The sequence below is a fragment of the Agelaius tricolor genome, unplaced genomic scaffold (genome assembly GCF_023055355.1).
Source record: "Agelaius tricolor isolate 1412-34295 unplaced genomic scaffold, bAgeTri1.0.p SCAF_3, whole genome shotgun sequence".
NCBI lineage: Eukaryota > Metazoa > Chordata > Aves > Passeriformes > Icteridae > Agelaius > Agelaius tricolor.
In genome coordinates, this window is record NW_027269263.1 from 48755494 (window position 1) to 48777954 (window position 22461).

Genomic DNA, 22461 nt, shown 5'->3' on the forward strand with positions numbered 1-22461 from the left:
AGATGGTTATCTACAAGAAGGGTCAGAGGGGCTATCCAGGGAACTACAGGCCTGTCAGCCTGAGCTCAGTGCTGGAGGTCATGGAGCAGATGACTCTTGTGTGCCATCATGCAGCACATGGAGGACACCCAGGGGATCAGACACAGCCAGCAAGGGTTTATGAGACACATCCTGCTTGACCAACTTCACCTCCATCTATGACAAACTGACCTGCTTAGTGGATGAGGACACAGCTCTGCATGTAGTTTACCTGGACCTTAGTAAAGCCTTTGACACTGTTTCCCACAGTATTCTCCTGCAGAAACTGGCTGTCATGGCTGGGACAGGTGCACATTTGCTGGGTAAAAAACTGGCTGGATGGCTAGGCCCAGAGAGTGGTGGAGAATGGAGTTAGCTCCAGCTGGTGGTGTTCCCCAGGGCTCAGTACTAGTGCTAGCTCTGTTTAGTATCTATACCAGTGATGAGGACAAGGTGACTGAGGGCACAGCACCCTCAGTAAGTTTGCAGGTGACCCCAAGTTGAGCAGGAGTGTAGATCTGTTGGACTGTAGGTAGGCTCTGCAGAGCACTCTGCACAGGCTGGACTGATGGCCAAGGCCAAGTGTATGAGGCTGAACAAGGTGAAATGCACTGGGTCACAGCAACCCCAATGCAGAGCTACAGACTGGGGCAGCGTGGCTGCAAAGAGGCTCAGCCAAAAAGGACCTGGTGAAGGGGTTGGAGCGCAAGTCCTGTGAGGAGCAGCTGAGGGAGCTGGGATGGTTTAGCTTGGAGGAGAGGATGCTCAGGGGAGACCTTAACACTTATCTCTACAACAAGGGGACAGGAAGTTGTGTTGAGGTGGGGTCAGCCTCTTCTCTCAGGTGACAGAAGGAGAGGAAATGGCTTCAAGTTCTGCCTGGGGAGGCTTACATTAAATATCAAGAAAAATTTCTTCACAGAAAGTGCTGTTAAGCATTGGAAAAAGTAGCTCAGGCAAGAGTCATCATCCCTGGAGGTGTTTTAAAGTCATGCAGATGTGGCACTTAGAGACATGGTTTAGTGGGGCACTTGGACAAGCCTTACATTTGGACATGATGATCTTAAAGGTGTTTTTCAGCCTAAATGATTCTGATTCCTTATAAGACAGTTTAGTAAAGAATGTAAATTTTCTGCTTCATTGTGGACATCTTTACGTCGCACCCCTTTCAAGTAGCACATATGCGCAGGTTAAAATGTGCATAATTAGAATTAAGCTAATTAAAACTGACATCTTGATCCATACTGTATTTTAAATTTGAAAAAATTGCCTTTATTTTCTCTCCCTCCAAATACTTCTCATAGTGGTGCTAAAGACATATTCTGTTTTCAAGTTTCTGATTCTTAGAAACATTTACAATTCTAAACTGTACAGCTGTTACATTAGCCTAGAGTTTTCAAGAGTGATCTAGAGAAAACCTAACATCTACACTACTTACTCTTTTAGTTCCTTAACATCTGGGTTACTTTCTGGCAAGACTCCTATTCCTCGACCATAACAGGTGCCACCATGAAGGTGAAATTCCATATGTGAGACATCTTCATTGTCAGCGCTTGCTTCTTTTGCATGAATACTGTAAATTCTCAGAAAACTTCCAATCTGAAAGGAAAAGAAAAACCCACTTTGATAATACAAAGTTAGTTATTTACATGGAAAATTCTTGTGCTCATGAATCTTCTTCCTTGTTTTAACTGAACCACAGAACAGCTGAAGCTGGCAGCGACCTCTGGTGATTACCTTGTTCAACTCTTGTGCCCAAAGCAGATCTGTTTGTTTTGCTTTATCAGGAAACATTACTGGCAGCAAAGAGTAACTCAGAACCAGAATAAGCCTTCCTAATAAATGTAATTCTCAAACACACTTCAGAAGACAGACCAAAGGAGTCAATACATTCCTTTCCCAGGGGCACAATTTGCCTTCTACATTCCCAGCTTGACAGAGACTGACATCCTGTGATTTGTCCTGGGAATGATGACATTTAGCAGTTGACCTCCTGCTCATCATTGTGCATGGCTTACTATGTTTACATGTACATACTAACATATCTGCTTATCAGATTTCTCCATCATATCTTACATTACAGATAATATAGCACCAGGAAAAAAGACAATATGTGTTAGAAACTGAAAGATCTTGGCATTTTTTCTATCTCTGTTACATCTCCTCAGGCTCATGGAGAATATGCTTCTTGTTTTGCTTAGAATGATTCTGTGTTTGCTGAAAGAGCTTTGTCAAATTACACAAACAAACTTAGGCTAACTTATACAAGCACCTATTAAAAAGAAAGTTATGCAGTGGTGAACACTGGACACATCTTTATAAATCTGGTTTTATCTCAAAATACCACTCCCATTATCTCCCAAAGAAAACCCACACACTCAACCAAACAACCAAAACCAAGCCCAGTGTTCTCAAGGCAGATAAAATGGAAACTCAATTACACAGTTACCAAATATTTTTTAATATAATTTGAGATCCAGATAATAGCTGGGAAGCTACACACGCTCAACAACCTGGTTTTATATTAATTCTAAACATCTTATAAATAGCCCGATAGAAATGACAAATTACTTTAAATTTACTTCAGTTAAAATTGATATTACAGAAGTCAATTTATTAAGTCATATTTCAGTTTGAGATCCAACTTTAACCAGTGGAAACTGAAACAGTATTCCTATTTGATTGGTCATGTCATACTACAGCACTTTTAAACATATGTATATATGCATAAAAGCAGATGGAGCAGCAACCTGTGTCTAGAATCCTCCTCTTTATCAAGGAACAAACTATGACTGCATAATGCTGGTATCAAACTGCTCTTTTGAACAATAATCACACATGAAAAAGGCAGCATATTTTCCAATTAAGGCAGCAGGGACATAAAAAGTGCACTTCAGCTTGCACCTATTTTGCTTCTGGCATGGAGCTCTTACCAGACTTTTAATCTATCTGCCCTGTTAGTAAGCTGCTCATTTTGTTCATTCAAAGCACCACCAGGACAGTTTGTGCATTTAGATGGCAGTTAAGAGGCTAATCCAAAGACATTCTTTTTTTCCTTTGCAGATGCTGATTTCACTTAATTATGAATATCCAAAAAAGCAAAGGACACTCACATCATAAGACTAATCTAATGACTATGACAAATACTTTTGGAGAAAGTTTCTTAAAAAGTTCTTACCAAAGTTCTGCTTATGGAATAACCTTATGTAACAGTGACAAACTACTTCCCTACTGCCAAGAAATTTGCTTATAATTTGCATATAAGCAGGAAAAAGTTGATTTTAATTGACAAATTTCTTTTTTTTTAAAGATAGTATATAAAAAATTAGTATTTTCTTTATGTATAAACACAAACAATTAAATGTGTGTGAGGAGAGCTCAGAAGCCAAGAATATAAAATGCTGTATCTGCTTTCTAAACTTGTGTGCTGAAATTCACACAAAAGTCAACTGAACTACAAGTTTTAGTACAATATTCACTTTGCAAGACTTATCATCACTAAAAAATAATCTTCCAAACATTTATTGGATCATTTTCTGAAAATTTTATATTTTATATAACATGTTATATTTTATATATTTGAATATCACTTTGAACTACAAAAAAGAGATGCATAATAATCAGCATTGCCAAATACTGAAAGGGTCTGTAAGGTTCTGAATGTCAGTGCAGAGATGCCTGGGTGGACAGCATGCTGTTTCCCTGGATTCCTTTGGGAGGCAGCCTTGCTTACTGTTAAAAACACAGAGCAAATGTGCATGCTATGGATAAAAATGTTACTGTATTTCTGTTTACAGAATGCCTGCAGACAGAGCTCTTTATATACATACACAGCTCTCTGTATTCTGACTCAGAAGAAATGGTGATCTACATTAAAGTAAACACCATGATTCACAGAGCCATCACTAAAATCTACAAACCCAGCTCCTCACTTGACTTTGCAGCAGTTCTGTTTATGACCTACCTCGTTTAGAGGAAGTTCATTTGCAAGTGAAATTAAAGTGAATAAAAATATTTCTTGTATTAATGTAAAATATACTAGTACCCTATTTTCAGTCTAATTAAAATATTACTATTTAAAGAATACATATTAATGTTAGAAAGAATTGAAATGCAGAAGTCATATATGCAGTTCCCTGTAACCAGTTAACTAGAACAACATTTTAGCACAGGAAATTCTCATGATTATTTCAAAACATATAGTGTGTTCACAATCACTCTGGAGTTCACTGAATTCATAACAGCATGTGTCATTGCAGGTAAATATTCATGTTTGTACAAAAAGGCACACAAGAGGCTGTCTTTATCTACAGGAATCACCTAACAAATTCACCTGTACTTATTTTTCTGCCTATACTTATGGTGATTATATTCAGTGGTACTTCTTTGTCATCCTTTTTTATTGCATCAATTTTACTGAGTAAATAATGCACAACTTTCTGCAAATGAGACAAGCATATATATGGCATTTGGGCACCATCTTGGGCAGTAAGAAATACCAACTTACATTTAAGGGTTTGAAGGACTCAAGAGTAGGTCTTGGGTTTTTTCTTTTGGGTTTTTTCCCTTTTCAATGAGTAAAAAGACAGAAGTGGGGAGCATACAACTCACGTGTCAAAGGAATGTTACCTAGGAATGTAATCTATGAAGCTAGATATTGCGGCCATGCAGTGAACTCATTTGAGCTGTATGTTGAAAATGTGACTCTGGCACTGGGAAAGCAAACTTTTTAGTCCAAACTACTATAATGAAAGACATGGCATGATATGGTGGGAGAAACAGCTGAAAATATACAGATTCTGCATCTGAAGATATGTAACATGGAGCAAATACTGTGGAACTATGGACTAGGACTCGTATGTATGCTCAAGGTTAATTGTTTCAATTGCACTATCCATAAAATGGATGGCAACACAGAATTGATAGCATCAAGCCAGAAGAGGAATGCACTGGATCACATATTCAGTGAAAGAGAGAAATAAGGAGATCTCTGACCAGCTGTGGGCAGCTGGATGCCTGCTGACCACTCACTCACCTTGATGCTTACCACCTAAGCAAAATGCCCCAGATGGAAAAACTCATGCCACAGACCTACTCCCAAACTGCATGGCAAAGTCAGTGAGCCCTGAGAAGTTCTGGAAAATTGGCATAAGGCTAAAGAATGTGGAGCAACTGTATTCCACTCAGTTGTAGGCTGGGGTTCCTACAGTTATGAGAAAGCCTCATCTACTCCAAGTACATTGCCAGAGGAAGAGGAAAATTCAAGAAAAAGCAGTGAACACCATTTTCTTTGCTTAGCTGTAGGTCTTGCCATGTCCTTATGACCCAGGCAATAATAATCTGCTTCAGAGATGGGATTTCTGAAAATTCTTTTTGTGTTGCTGAAAAGCCACAGTCTTGCCCAGCAGGAAAGGGAGGCCAGTAAATCTAGAGGGAAAGAGTCTACTTGCAGTATCAACTGCAACATACCTTCAACATTCCTTTAACTAAAGTTCTCTCCAGTGAACATTTTAAGTATTGTTTATCTTAGAAAATGAGATAAAGTGCTCATATCTTCAGTATTCTCTGGACACTTGATCTAAAGTTTTTAAAAATCTCTTGCAGCAATTTCCTTGACAATGTGCTCCAGGATTTGCAAAAAGTTCCCTGTAATACATTACTCACTTTCTCTGGTGTGCAGTACTTACTCAGTTACTTGTGTGAACCTGTGCCTACAGATAACATTTTAAAATAAGAACATGCATTTTAAGATTTTATAAATCTGCCCTTCTTGTTATCAAGGTTGCATAAATCAGATTGCTCCTACATAAAACATTATTTGCAAGCTGTGACTGTCATTGCAAATGGCACACAACAATAGGCAAGAGTGTAACCTAACAATTCTGTAACAATTTACATTAAAAAAGGCCACTCTAAGCTAGTGCTAAGTATAGAAAAGAAGATTGAAAAATAGTGCACTTTTTATTGTGTCTGAAACCACAAACTGGCAAAATATCTAATCACACTTGGGAAGGTACATGTGGATACACTAGACATCTGCAAGTTCTACACTGCTACAAAAATGAATTTAAAAAACACTTTGCATAACAAGATCCTGAACTCAATAAAATATCATACGTATTTGGATTATACTTTTTTATTATATGACATAACTTCCACTAGTATTTAAAAGCCTTTAAAGAAACCCCTCTAATTTTAGGGAAAGCTCCTGCCAAGTTTTATAATATATATGTGTGTATATCTATAGAGGTAAAAATTATTCTCTGAAATACAATTAATTCTACATGTTGCAATCTGAAATTAGTAAATATTTCTGAAATTTAGTTGTCAGCATATCAGCCTTTTTTCATTGGTAACTCCACTAAGACAAGCAACTAGAAAGTCATGTACAAAAATTACCTAATTTGAAACTTCTACAACTTCTGTGACTGAAACCACTGCAACTTTGGATATAGCCAGAGGGAGAAAAACACCCACAAGAGGTCAAGGGGGGTTCCTTAACAATTTCCTTTGAAATTATTAAACCTTCTACTACACAGTGCAGTATCCAGCAAAGATAAAAATGCTCCAGAAATGTGAAAGAGCAAGTGGATAGGAAGTAAAAAACTGAGAGCAAGTATGAAGACATCCCATGTATCACATACTCAATATATATTGTGATTAAATTCCTGAATATAAATGGGGGAGAATAATAAAGGGAGTATTATCAGCTAATCAAGAAAATATGTTTTATTAATATTAAATTTTTTTTTTCCTTCAGATTTAAAACATACCATTTCACTAGAACATAGCTTTTTTACACCAGTTAGCAAGAGAAAAATTCTGGAAGAAAACTTGAAAGTAATGAAATACTTCTGTCAATTTTGTTATGAATTCTTAGACAAATTCTTACACTTATTTTGCTATCTGTAATTTACTTGTGAATGGGTGTTAATTTATCAAAATTATTTCATGTCTGCTGATAGACCCACCATAAAAAAGGGTTATCACTTATCTTTATTTCCTGGTAAAATGTTTTCTTAAAAATGATCTTGAGTATAGAGGGCAAGGCATGAAATGAAAGATGCATTCTTTGCCAAGTTTAAGTATTCAGAAGCAAGATGGCAGTATTGCTGAAGATCTGATGTTTAATTATGTTGTTGTTTTCTCTATCTAAGCATAATCAACATTACTGACCTACTAAATGAAGATTGCACTGCAAACTGCAGCTTATAGAACAGAAAATCTTCTATTGATTTAAGAATTAAAGGTCTTTAACAGGACTACAGGTTTAACACTGCATTGTATCATTTAAAAATAGTTCTAAAGCACAGAATACATTTTCTGAGTGTATTATTTTCACTGTATTATCTATTATACTGCAGTGTCCGGAAAGTGCTTAATTTGAAGAATTTTTTCATGGCAATTTTTGGGTAATGAGCCTGTTTAACACATGTTGAAGAAGTTTTGCATTCAAATAAAGGGTATGGGAAATACAGTAAAAGATAAAAAGGCATGTGAAACTAATTACAGCAGAACTGAATTGATGCATTCTCTGAAGTTATTTCTAATCAGAAAACAGGCCACAAAAAGAGAGTGAAATACCAAACTGTGCATTACCTTAAGTGATTCTGCCAGTTGTACATGATTATCATACACCAGAATGTCCACTGCTAGATTTCTCAGCTGATGAAGAAGAACTTTTTCTCCTTCCAGGTCTTTTGCTTCCACAGGCACCTTCCATGTGGGGTAGGGACATTCAGTGCCATCCCAAACCTGCAATGCAAATGAACTATTTCAATGTGCTCAGAATACTTTAGATTCAGACTTTAAAAAGCTTTTTACTTTTTTTTTTTTAATTAAAAATTATTAACAGTAAGAGATATTAGTTGTAGTCTCAATCTAAAAGTCCTTAAAATACTTGGATTAGACCTTACAGGATTTTGTAACTTATTACTCCTTACAGAGCATAAAATAACCTCTACAGAGAGCATAATCAAGGGCTAAGACCTGGAATTCGTTAATATTTAAATAAAAAAGAACAGCTCTAGCGAAAGCTCAGCTGCTTATCCAGCACAGAATGACACAATATTCTGAGCTGGAAGGGACCCACAAAGATCATCAAGTCTAACTCTTAAGTGAATGATTGAACCCTCAACCTTGGTGACTAGCTGAGACAATCTCAGGGTCAGCTGCCACAACTATCAGAATTCATCATATGCAGAACTGTCTGTACTTAATATTTTAATCCTGCTATAAGGGTCTTTTAACCACTCCAGCTACAGTATGTGAACACTGAGTGCATATACATATATTGCATATGCATATACAGCATATATTAACTTAATTACTGATGATCTCCTATAGCAATATACACTGCTAGTTACCCAGAACATATTAGAAAAACATCAATACTTAACCTAAATTCTTTAACAAGGATTTTAAAACTTGTTTGCCTAAAGCTAAATCCTTGATACACTCCAAGTACTGAAATATCAATAGTTATTTTTCAGCTATCAAAGTGTTGTGAAAAGGTAAGTTTACTGACAGGCTTAACACCTTGAACTCAAAATCTTACTTCTTAACCCAAACATTATTCTGTAAACTATGGTCTCCTGAGTTTCTGAAGATATACTCTTCTCAAATACTCAAAAATAATGGTTTGATTTACTGGCATAGTAAAACAAAAATCTAGAAGCATTTGGAATTCTGAAATGCTGCTTTTCATAGAATTTCATACATACAAGTTCAGCAGAAGAACCTATTTTCCAATTTCAGACAGTTTGTGATTCCAAGGTGCTTTGTCCCACTGCAGAGGGCAGGAAAAAAAGACACTAAAGCCTAATTTTTAAAGGATTTCTACCTCTTATACTTAACTGCTTTGGATCAACAGACCCACAGGAGAGGATCTAAGAATCAGCAGAGCCATGTATAAATGCACTAGGAATAACTCATGGAATATGCATCCAGAATCAAGAGATAAAAGGGAAAACTGTTCACAGAGAAAATGACCCATGACATCAAATTATGTTGCCAAATAACAGTATACTCTGAAGGACCCAGATAATGAGGTGGTATATTCTGCCACAGATTAAAAAAAAGCCTGTTATCTTCTGATCCTGCACCATGAAATACTTAAAACCACCTTTGAAAGAGAGGTTGTCTATTGCTTTATCACATCTTTTCCAGAACTCAGCTTGAAAACAGATTTAGTGCATATATACTACAAATTTAGTCACTGACAGAGTAAAGAATCTTGCATTTGTCAGTTTTTTCACTATTTTTCAACTGGCTTTACTTGGTACACTTTGGTAATTCTACACTGGAGAGATGATCTGAAAAATGGATTAAAATAACCTGCATGCTCCCTGTTCAGATATAAAGCATGGTGACTCACTTCTAAAATGTCCTTTGCCAGAGGAACTAATAGGGCTGGCACCAGGGCACCTTTTGAAAGGAATTTATAAGCTAGTGAAATTTCTTAAAAAAAAAAATCTTTCAGAAATAATTGGGATTGGGTTTTTTCTTGCACAAATACAAAAACAGATAAACCTCTACCTCAGGAATTGGGAAGCTCTACTTTACACTAAACATGAAAACATCCTGGTTTCAAACTGTCTTGGTTTTAAAAATTAATACTGGAATACTGGAATAAAAATTGTTTTTTTTAACCCAAAGCTGGTTAAATTAATTCTGAGTAAGAAACAACAAATTGTTCTATTACTAGTCATGAACAGATTGCAGCTAAACAAAAGTTAGTGATAACACTCGATCACCATGATTGGAAAACACTGAAATGGGAGAGACAAAACACCTGTTTTTATCTTCAGCAGAACATGCTCATTGTAGGACTTACCTTAATGTATACAATTTAACTGACACACAGAAAGGAAGAAAGGATTAATAATAAAACTCTTATGAAAGGCATACATGACAGAGTAATTTCTAGTGTGTATTCTTTAGTCTCCTCCAATATGACTAACAAAATTCTCAGAAAATGGAAAACACTAACAGCTGAGTGATACCATCTTTATGCCATGTCCAACTTTGCTGCTGTGCAAATAGGAATTAATTTATCAAGTGTTATTTAAAAGCTATGCTACAGGTGATGCACAGAATTGCTGAAATTCATTTTAGTTGTCTATGAAGCAGTCTCCACTAGGAACATGAGATCAATGCTAATAATAATAATAATAATAATAATAATAATAATAATAATTTTTCATAGTATAATCAACCATTAATTTAACAGATATACTTGGAAAAAAATAAATGTAAAACATTATTATAAAATGGATAATCAAAATAATACAATAAAATAATATTTAATGATCACTCAATTTGAGCTGGTATTGAATTGGTTCTTTTGTTTGATTTATTCAGCAAATCAAGAAAAAATCAGAAATCTGTCGACAAGTTTTTAGAAAGGTTTCTTTTCTATCATAACCAGTATTTAATATCAGAAATGGATTTTGCCATTGTTGAAAAATGGAGGAATTTTGGAGCAACAGAATATTAATGTAGCATTTTTAAGCTTGTCCAATGTATTGTAAAACATATTTAGGTATTTCATATTTTATACTTAATAACTGATCAACTGTTATTTGACCTCAGACTTCTACCTTCCTAAGTGTACCTTAAAATTTCCCCAAGTAATCACCTTTACTATACAAAAGTGACAAAATTAACTTCAGGTCTTACAACACAGAAAGCGTGTAAAGAAATAATAATTTAAGAAAGCCCTTGTCTCTGTCCTTGCAAAAGGTCTTTCAATGCTGAAGATACACTTATTCATGAACAACTTAATTACAGTCCACAAAGTCATGAAAATTTACTGGGTCTCATTTGACACATATTTCACAAGACATAATTAAATGGAAATGTTTGTAGCAGTTGCAGAATATGTGACAGCATGGACTTAAGGTTTGTTTCTCTGTAGTAATGCATTGCTCTGTATGAGAAAAATCTTTGCTGATTCAATGAAGGAATAATGCCAAGTGCTAATTCTAAAAATATTGTAACAATACAGTTTAACACAGTAGAACCAATAAATATTTTTAAGAAGTCACAAAGGGGAAAATAACAGCTTGATCACTACGTATGTTTTAACAATCAAGTACAAAAAAAAAATATAGAAGTCTTGGAATAACACCAGACCAATACATCTCAACTGGGAATATTGTGGAGACCTCCTTTTCATTTAGGTAATGTTAAGGATCACCTTTAGAATCTGCTCTCCTGTTCTGTGGCACTTTGCATTTTGTATTTTCAGTAAGCACTGATGCCCAGAGTGCTTATGTGTAACTAAAAGAAGCTACCTGAAATCCATCATGATAACATAATCCATTCATTCCTTTTAGGCAGTGCTACTTACTGCACCAATCATATCCATCAAATCTAGAAAAACAAACAGTAAATGCTGCTAACAAGAAAACAGTTTAGAACTAACAAAATTTTTCAAGGTTAAGAAATCTTGTGATATTTATCTACAAATCTTTGTGAAATTATGATCTATATAATGCCATCTTAATAAACCCCAGTAAAAAAACAATTCAGGTGATCAACTTCAAAGACAACCAGGCTTTCTACTCTGTTTTCATAAAAACAAACAGCCAAGGATCACAGATTTGCTTACACTAAAAACATTTCTCTACATAATATTATTTAAATTAATATGTCTGTTTTACTGAAAAATGTATCAGAATGTCTTAATAAACCTAAAAAAATATTTTTAAAAAGGAAGTCTACCTTTAGAAGAAAAGAAGATCCATCCACTTTGGCTTTTCCTACCAGCTGGCAAGTGAGATCAAAGAACAGCATTGGCTGAACACCAGACAGTTTTGTTGCTGGGCCAGAGATGGAAATGTTACTGGCTGCCCAAACACGTAATTCTTCTATTGTTTTCTGTTCTTCATCCATGAATGTGTACACTCTGCTAGAAGTTCGTGGAACTACTGGAGCTCCTACAGTTCCATCAAATGTTAAGGATGCAAATCCCCCACTGGTAATTCCCTGCATCTGTCCATTGTATTCCCTGATCTGTAATAAAATATGAATGAGAAAAAAGAAGTTTGTATGCATGGATAAACAAATCTATTTCTGCTTTATCATGTGCATGGAAAATGGACCACTGATCATTTCTGTCCCTGTTTCTATTGGGAGAAGAGAGTCAAAATAAAAACAAAACAAAAAGGTAAAATTAGTATTAATAAGAAAACAAAATGTATAAGCAGGAATATCATCTTACACAAAAATTTTTGAAGCGGCAGACTAATACTTACCTGTAACATTTACACCTACAGCATCCTTACAGAGTATTTTATTTGCACACATCAAAATATTTGTGTGGGGAACATATCAGGATGGGGAATAAATGGGGAATTAAATGCACAAGAGAAATTAATTTTTAGTGTTTACACAGCAGAGTAATGGCAAAGTTATTATGGATTCCTGTTTTTGGCCCCTCCCAATAGCCATTTCCTAATATTATTGAACTGAAAAAAATATATCAGTTCAAGGAGATACTTGTTTTCCATAAAGCAAGCAGTGATGAGCTTTCATTCCTTGAATTATGAATACAGCTATCACAACTATTCAATGTCTACTGCCCTGCTCATGCAGGTCTCCTGAATCCTGCTGATTTCGCTGTGTATCTGCTGCCATATGAAACACAGCATTTCAAGTCTGAAGCATTCCTTCAAGGGTCTAGTCTAGTCTTACTGCTCCCTGCAATTATAGATTTATCTATATCAAAGCACTGCATGACTCATTATCCAGAAATCTGAAACAGTCTGTTTTGATTCATCCCTTTCTAATTAATGCAGGGTCACCAAGTAAGCGGTAACATGCATGAACATGGCATTTGTGAGACAGTTTAGTATGGGATTCCCAGTGCTCAATTTCCAAATGGTTGAAAATCCCACTGATCTGAAAGTGCAGAACATGCAATGTGTGTCAGAAGTTCTAAACAGCAAAACACTGCCAATGATTTAGGCCTATATTTTATAAACATGGTGAAATTTCAAAAGCAAACAAATCAGGCATTCATTGACCTTGGATATTCATATGCAAACCAGTTCAATTTGGTGACAGGTACTCCTTTAATCCCTGCTACTCTGACATTATGCATAAATGCATTAAGGGTCATCTTTAAGATGAACCTTGATTTACTTAAGCATTCTTCAAACCTGACCAATGGAACACATCAATTCAGGATGAGGTTTTTTTTCAGTGAAACACTGAAAAGCTTCGATCTTTTAACCTCACATTTAAATACTGAAAATACAAGAAAAGCCAAAGGACAAATAAGGAAAATACATGGTTTCATAACCAATTTACCCCCATTATCTACAATCTGGAAAAACATGTTCCCCTGTAAGATGTAATATAAACACACAGATTTACTTTAGTTGCTATCACTGGCATTATATTCCATAGCTTCTCTAAACAGGTAACATGCAGAGGGGATGAAAACTCTCATCACTTTTACCTATTCATCCTGTATCAAAATATACTTCAAGAGTATTTTTCATATCTTGTCTGACATGTCAAATGTTTCTTGAAGTGTTTTAATTTCTAATTTACATATTCATTTATTTCATCATTAGTTCTTTAAAATCATCATAAAAATATCTTGATTTTTTTCTTAGTAAAATTCTATCCTAGTCCTCTGCAAAGGCTCTAAGCCTTTCACAAAACCAGAAAGAAAGTACTTTGTCTCCCTGGGCTTCCACCATCAGTTATTCTCCTCTTTTCCCAAATCCTTTATGTCATGCTTTGAGCATTCAGGAGGCTGACATACTGTACTTCTGACATCTCCCAGTACCCTCATTTAGTGAATTTGAAATCAGCCTTAATGTTGGAAGAGGCAATTATAAAATAATAACTAAAAAAAAGAAATAAAATATGTAAGAAGGTAAATCTCAACTGTCATGAAGAGAAAATTACCAATGATCTTTAGCAAAACCAGATGTCCTCAGGCACAGACAGGTGGAGAAGCCACTGAGTCCCCTCAAATGTAAACAGAATTCAACAATATTATTTAGTGAACAACAGAAGAAACAGGAGAAGAAAATGTAGAGTGGGTTACAAAACAAAGTATTTCACAGCTGGAAAATTACTTGTGCTGGACCCACAAAGCAGATGATGGCCAACAGAAATTCTCTGGGCTTGTCCTTGGAAAAAAAAATCATTGCTAAAGTCATGAGGGATCACTGGAGTGTACAATGAACAAAATCTATGGAAAAATGTTGTTTCATTATGGCACTCATGCAGATCTCAGATCAAGTTGGCTACTGATACTGTAAAAATGCTGTATTTTCCAAATTATTTTGAAATTGAATTAAATTTATAAAAGAGTCAATCTAGGACTTTTGCATATGACAATGATTTCCCCTTCAGGAGATTTTGTGTCATTTCTAGAGGATGTGGACCTATTTTTAAAAAAATTGGTGGAGGAGGGTAAAGCAGGGGGTTAACAATGAAACAGGGCAGACTGCTATCTCTTTAAAAAGTCCCTGAGAATTTTAAATAATTTCAATAAATAATGGTTGCTAAATAAAAATATCCTCTGGGACAAAAAATGGAGCAGATAAAATGCATTTAGCTTGTTCTAAGCAAGTAAATTCCAATACATATTGCAGGAGTCTTTGGCATGGTTTCTGTAAATTAAAGAACAATAGGTGAAATGTCACCTCAATAAACTACATGGACAATAAACTCTAGTGATTTCTATGGGGTACAACCCTATACTGAATATGGTTATTGAAAAGAAGCTAATCTTGAAATATTTATAAATAGATTTACAGCAAAGTAAAATACATCTTTTTTTTTTGAGGATGGTGTTATTTGTTTCACTAAATGGAAAAGTGTGATAGTAAGTAGTGTATAAAGCTGGAATAATAGCATCTCCACGGTAGCTTTCCATCAAAACTGATTGTTAAATTATAGAAGCAAAGGATTATTATGAAACCACTGCAGGCACAGATCATCTTAGAACATCAAAAAATGCCTAGGGAAACAACATATACCAAACTAATGTATGTTTTTATACTTAGAAGGAAGATCTCAATTTTTTTTGATTGTCACTGATGATATTTGTATGAAGGAAAGTATCCTGTCAGAAAAAAACCCACCAGAATGCATCTGGTATATTTCATTATATTTTGTAAATGTTTTCTTATCTTAAGTAAATAGTCTAAACAAATTTGGATAACAGAGGATGCTGATTATATTTTCTTATATTTTAATAATGTAATTCTGGTTTACTTGTACCACCAGCTGTATGAACAGAGAGATACTAATGAAACAGAGAAGTCATTTGAAGTATAAATTAAACAATTTTGAATATGTTCAAATATCACAGGAAGAAAACTGAACTATACAAACTATGTGGAGGCACCTCCTAAAAGAAAACTAACGAAGATAGTCACATGGAAGTAAAATGATTTTTTTTTGAAGACATGATAAACACATTTAGATATTAGGACCATAAGTGATAACTTATTCTCTAGCATTCCTGAATTGCTGCCTGCAAAATAAGATTGTTTGAAATTGGAATAAGATCCCAACATTACTGGGTGGAACGTGCCTGGGCTCTTCTGGCCCTTGCTGCTTGACCAGAGGCAGCAGCTGTGGTGCTTTCACCCCAGAGACACCCCTGGCTGGCTGGATGCTGCAGCTGGCACTTGGAACAAGTCCAGGCAGGCAGGAATTTAGGTTTACCTCTAATGGAAAGGCTTTAGGCGAGGTGAAGAGGAAAAGGAGACGGATTCTGCTGGAGAGTTAATCCAGAGTTTTATCCCATGGTCACAGATCTCCGAATGTTGGTAACAGCTCCAACAGCACCAGGCCCCATGGCCCCGTGTCTTTTTAAGCCCGGGGAAAGGGGGAGGGGAAGGGGTGGGTGTGCCACCAACCAGGTGGGAGGGGGGCAGTCCCAGGGGACAATGACACCTGGACTGGCCAATGACCCCAGGGCTGAGAAGCATCTTTGGAACTTGACCAACCAGACGATGCCCTTGCTGCAATGTTAGGATTGACGGACAGCACTTAGCAAGGGGACAAGGGGGAGGGGAAGGGAGAGGTTGGCACACCAGGGAAACTGGGATAGGGATAAAATAAATAAATATAAAATAAATAAAATAAAACAGGATATTGCTTCACACTGCAACAGTCTGAAACATCTGTAGCAATAGAAACACAAATTAAAGAAGAAAATGAGCAATATAATGTATTTTATTTACAAATTCAATTCACCTGAAGATGTAAGTATTTTGTGGAAAAATTTGTATGCAAGAAGTTTATATACTTAAGTCAGTTGAAATAATTTCTGGTTTAGTAATTTAAAAAGCCAGCAGGCACTGTGATACTGCTTTAGAAATTCAAATAGAGTAAAAAATTACTATTTTGGAATATTTTCTACATATTAAAAACCTGATCCAGTAACTTGACCAAAAATACTGATAGGAAAATCATTTTTGCAAATTGCTAAGACTTGAAATTACAGAAACACTCTATCACTGCCTACAGTCATTATTTCCTGACATTATTTACTATAGGAAAAATACTTGTTTTTAATTTAAATTCCATTCAAAGTGTGTTGTCTGCCTTACAGAAATTTTGAAGGAGAACCACAAGCCATATTAATACTGACATTTCTAAAAAAAAAAAGTTGGTGTTTTCTGTATTAAAAAAAAATCTCCTAACTGCTTACAAAAAAAAATTTAATTCCTTCCATTCTTCAGAAAAAGAATTTGAAAACTGGGTAGCAGTGCAAAAGACACATGCTCTTCAACATCTTTTTTAGTAGAAAGTCTCAAACCTAATTTTGGCCAAGTTTATATATTTGGACCACATTTTCTCAGAAGACACTAAGAGTCTGGGAGCTCTATTCTGTTGAAGCTTAATGTTCATGCAGCCTGCTATACGTCCAAGCTCCAGACTTTCCCCCTCATCCTTATCAACCTGACAGCTATGGCTAGAGCTGCCCAGGAATAAGAAGTAAGCAGATATTTCTGCTAGGTCTTTCTCCCAGTACCTTCCATATTGCATCAAGTAAAAAGAAGAAAAGAAATCATTGGACAAACTGGATTAAACTAAAGGAGAGAGCATAAAGTGACAAGGAAACTGCTAGCTAAGTGCAAAAGTAAGATTGGTCCTGGAAATAACAGCAGATTGTTTAAAGATCAAAGTAAGCAACACAGTGGAACAAATGCTATGTTAAATACTACTAGATTCAGGAGAGTGATGCACAAGGAGACAGAACAGAACTAGTAAGGATAACAAAAAAGGGAGTGTGATACTTCTATGTTGTTATGAAGCCATGCTCCACATATTTGACATTCAGATTCCCTCTCCTCTGTGGACAAATACCTTAGAAATTCACTAGCAAAACCTACATCTTACACTTGTCAATCTACTGATCTATGAAAGGAACAACTGTCTATATTGTGGCTATTAAATCCTTTTGCTCAAAGAGACTATGTGTTTACACTGTAAATCTAAGAGTTTGAATCAGATGAATATGCAATTAATAGCATATAAGGAATCTGATTTTCCTGGTGTTTTTCTCCATTTTTTTATTCTAGAGATCTAGGATGCTGCATTGGGCATGGTAGTATTTGGTCAAAGGTTAGATTTGATGACCTTGAAAGTAACTTCCAATCTTAATGATTCTTAATCTTAATGATTCTCTGATTCTGTGATCTAACCACAACACTAAAACAATAGGATTATAATCCATGGTTATCCCAAGGTTAGTAGATGACAGTTACTGATGTCTGTGCAAACTCAGTTCAGCTCATGATGCATTTATGTGATGATACCATGTTCCACAACCCTCAAGACCCTATTTTTCTAAAGAATATTTTCTGACATGGTGCATGACTTGAGAAGTGCAGTGGTGATGCAATAATAATGTCTAAGAAAGAGGGTGACAGCTTTAGAATTCCGACTTCATCTGTTACAGCAACTGGCCCCTATGTACAGAAGAAGATACGGTTAATGACAGGAAGAGAAGAGAACAGTATCAGGATTACTATGACAAAAAGCTAGAGAATTAAGGCTTTGCAATTGCTACAGAGTTTGCACCATGCCAGGGAAGCCATACAAGTGAAGTTTATAATCAGAGGTCAGTGTCTTGGTCTTCATTCCCCAAGTGCTGCACACGGATCACACAGCTCTCCAATGCTGTGCATTCAGGAAAAAGGGCCACCAGAACACATCCTGGACATCCTGACTGCATTAAACAATTAGAATACACTGAACAAGATGAACACCAAAGTAAGAATGTGCTTCACTTTTTCCAATCCTCAAACATTAAAATGGAAATCAAATACCAATTCTCTTCACTGGAAGTGAGGAAATAAGTTCTTGTTTGTGAATCACTCAGAGGTAATAAGGAATATTAGAGAAAAGCTGACGAGGAAATTAACCATTCTATCACCATGGCAGGGTTTGAGGCATTTTAAGAAAGGCAGAATACCAGCCAAAACTCCTAAGTCAAGGGAGTATAAAATATTGCAGGCTTAGCCAGTACCAGCAGATTGCCCCTTCCCACTCTTTAACAGTGTACCATTAGGCATAATTTCTAAGATACTAAGAGCATTCACAGTGAACAATAAACAAGAAGATCCAAGAAAAATCCACCCAAGAAAACTCTTTCTTTGCCATAAAGATAGTAGGAGAAGACTAGACAAATAGATCACAGGCCTGGCTTTTATACTGGGAGATGGGGGGCTCACCTTCCACAATCTCTGCAGAGCACTGATTATGGCTGAAAGCCCAGGTACAGTACTATAAATCACTAAATTCTGTAATTCATGAGAAATCATCATAAGATGACAAGCATAAAGATACACTTCAAGAAATATTAACAGAAATGTAATAAAACTAGATAATTTTCCAGTTCTATTACTAAGACACTTAAAATTATCCTTCTCTGAAACAAATACTAAGCAAATTAAATTACCCTCTATCCAAAGTAATTCCAAAAAAATCCTCTTCATTAAGTTCTTATTAGCTCTGGCCATCAGATCTTGCCAACACCTCTGTTACTAGAGAAGGAGTTATCCATTAGAAGCCAAAAGTGTAAGTGGAAGCAGTGATTTTTAAAATGTGTTTGCTATTAATGTCAACTTCCTGGAAAGCATATCTGGGGCAGACAGAACATGAGGACACCACTGTAATGGCTGTGTGTATCTATCTGTCCTCACTGGTAAGCACAGCTTTCACAGACTGTGGCCTCTGCTACCCTGGCTTGCTTTCCATTCAGCAAGCTAAGAAAAGGTCATTAAAGCCTGAAGACAAAAGCAGGAAAGAGTGAAGGAGAAACTGCAGAAAGTATAATTAGAAGTCAAACCTACTATGCTGCTTGTGGCTGAAAGAGAAAGAGGTCCTTCCCAGTTCATTCCCAGAAGCTGGCACCAGGCTTTTGTGTCAGACTTCTCTACCTGCTCAGAGCAGATATGAAAACTTCCAAAGTACCTGGTACTTAGTTTGGGGTAATCAGCACATTCCCATCCAGAAAAAGATATCTTAGTCACTCTAGATCATTTTCACTTAGAAAGTACTTAAACAAGCTGTCAGCTCATGCATCTGAAGAGACATAGATTGTGAGCAGCTGGAGGTCTGTTAGGACTGGAAACCACTTAGAACAGCCCAACTGTGATGGAAAAAAAGGGTATATGAGAAGCAAATTGATAGATCCTCTCTTTAAATACTGGAACATCATCTCAGAGAATGATAAAGTACCAACTGACAAGGATTCTAGAATTCTAGATCTCCTCAAAAAAGTGATGTCAAATCAGAACAGTGAGGTCCCTTACCTGTGCTGTATCAGTAGGCTTCCTTAGTAAGTTTGTGATAATAATAAATAGAAGTTAGACAATACAATGTTGGCATAAAAGAGGGTGCATACATAAATTTCCTGACAGTGGTCTTGTTTATTTTCTTAATGTGTACTTAGAAATCCAATACTGACCTACCACAACCATACAACTTTTCACTTTTCAATGCTACTATTTTGACCAGTCCCTTTCTATTTCTTCACATTTATAAAACATGTACTCTGTTTTCAGAAGCAATAAACAAGTTATCTCCACTGAATTTCTGAAATGAATGTATCTGTACAACATTTACCCTGATGGATTCAGAGAAAATATTAAATTTAGCGTAAGACTTTCCCATCTGAAGTCAAATTAATGAACTTCCAAGACTGATAACACATCTCAAGTACTGATCAGCACACAAGCTTCAAAATGTAAGTACAATTTAATTCCACTCTTATTACATATATAGATGACCTCAGAGAAACCTATACTAACCCAGAATAGGTTAGCTAATTTCTCTCTCAATTGTAAATACTTACAATATAAAGGAGTAACTTAAGACTGTTTCTGAATCTTAACAAGTTCTTTCTTAACAATCTCAGTAGTATGAAACTCAAATACTGGATAAATCTTACCACTTTTTACATTCATTGTCATGGGGTTTTCTTCTTTGTTCTCCTGCTACAGCATTTCAAAATGTACATACTTAGTACTACAGATATTTATCCCTTTTATCATCCTTTGGTACAATCCTAAATTTCCTACATTTCTTAAGTTTCCCAGGATACTCTCAAGAGTGTTCAGATATGCAAACTGGGAGAAACTGGGAGGTTTTTCGTTGTTGTTTTATTCTTGGTGTTTTGGGTTTTTTTTTTGTTTGTTTTTTTTACTGGCCTCTTTCATTACATTCAATTTCTGCTATAATTATTTTCCATAAAAAATAAATATGTATGGTTATGTTGCAAATTAATGGTAAAATCACATCTTTGGTCCTATTATGCACCTCTTTAACCCACAGTCCAGCATTACAAGATTTCTATTCATTCCCTGTAGGGTGGTTCCCCTTCCCTACAGAGTTGCAGCAGGCATAAGACAAACACCCAGCAGCAGTATCGAAGCTACAAACAGTTTCCTGCATGCCCTTTGATACAGGTAAATAGGGAGTAATGCAGGATTACACTGGAGCAGCAGCAGGAGTGCACTGCACACTAACAAGCCCAGACAGATTCCCTCTACTGGAGTGATTCTCCAGCTGACCTTAACTGCTCCAAAACAGAAGACCTAGAGAAACTCCTCAATCATATCAGTTTGAAGAGGAATAAATTGTGCTGGTTTATGTCAGTTAAATTCTATCCATCAAGAAGTGCCACATGATTTTTTGTCAAGTAGTTTAATAAATATTGTTGTTGTTGAAAAATGTAATAGTTTACTTTCAGTTTTGGTCCATACCATAACCATAGCTGTTTTAACAATCAGCTGCTTTATCCAATATCTCCAAGAGTTAATTTCTGTACATACAGAACTAAATTATTTCTATGGTCCTCTCAGTGCAGAAGAGCAAGCACATAAACCCCCCACATCCTAGTACATACCTTTATTCTATGAAATCGAACAATATCTCCAACTTTGTAAATTTTTGGTAGAAAATCTAGGTTTCCACTAAAAAGACTGCACGTTAACTTCACATTTGATTGGTCCACAAGTGTTACAATTGAGCAATAATCTGTAAAATATAAAAGTGTCTGGATGAGTAACAGGCATTATAGAATTATTAATACACAGATACTAAATTTGGGAGGAACATCCCTATGGCAAATTTTTTTTTGCTATGATCTGTGTAACTTTTTCTAATTTAATTTTTTTACAGTACCATAATAACTGAAGTGTGGCCCATCTTTTCAATAATTAGCCGAAATAACTGAAAATGAAATGTGTGATTAAGCACAGCTCTGTGTGCAAGAACACACACACCTTTTTCTTCTGTCTGCAACAGGCATGCTATTCTTTCACGTTTCAATTACTTCTACAAAATGAGGCACATATCTACAATTTAATAAAATCATTTTCTAAGATTTATTTTGCACAGCTTTCTGAAAAGGTAATAAGTTCTACAAGTTCTACAAGCAAATTAAAGCATAAATTACATATCCTTGATTTCAACAAAACATGCAAGATAGATATATATACCACAAGAACAGAGTCACACGGTGGTAGCCAGAAAGTAAAAATATGAAATATGCCATTTTGAAGTTAAACTTCATAGAATTTCACTTCTAATAATGAACTAAAAAGTAAAATCAAGACAAGATACAAAGATGACAATGCAGATCAGCTGAGAACATAGTATTTGTGGATGACATAAACAAAACCTGTACTTTCCAGTTCAGCTCACAGAACATGTGTGCTCTGATACCTTATAAACAGAGTAAAAACACATTTGCTCTTTAGCAACATGGCAGCTGGTAACCTACCTGAGAAACCAAGTAGCAGCAGAAAGAAAGGCTACATCCTGGCCCTGATCTCCTGTACCTCCTACTGTCCCTCCAAGAGACACCTGTAACCATAGCCAGAGGAACAGAGACTAGAGAGGAGGAAGGAGGGGTACCTGGGGTGAAGCTGAACCTGGGAAAGGTGG

At 35.9% G+C, this 22461-nt stretch overlaps 1 protein-coding gene across 5 annotated transcripts in view; it reads right to left on the bottom strand.

The window, feature by feature from the left end:
* Positions 1-22461, bottom strand: part of POT1 (protection of telomeres 1) — a 60929-nt gene that overhangs the window by 14913 nt on the left and 23555 nt on the right. For 3 of the 5 annotated variants that reach the window (XM_071423774.1, XM_071423775.1, XM_071423776.1), the window contains 4 exons: positions 21419-21549; positions 11746-12036; positions 7618-7773; positions 1457-1617 (listed from right to left, as the gene is read on the bottom strand). In XM_071423774.1, the coding sequence (XP_071279875.1) occupies positions 1457-1617; positions 7618-7773; positions 11746-12036; positions 21419-21549 (739 nt within the window). Of the gene's footprint in view, positions 1-1456; positions 1618-7617; positions 7774-11745; positions 12037-13944; positions 14324-19357; positions 19643-21418; positions 21550-22461 lie in introns of those variants that run through there. The other 2 variants (XM_071423777.1, XM_071423778.1) reach the window with 2 other exon arrangements.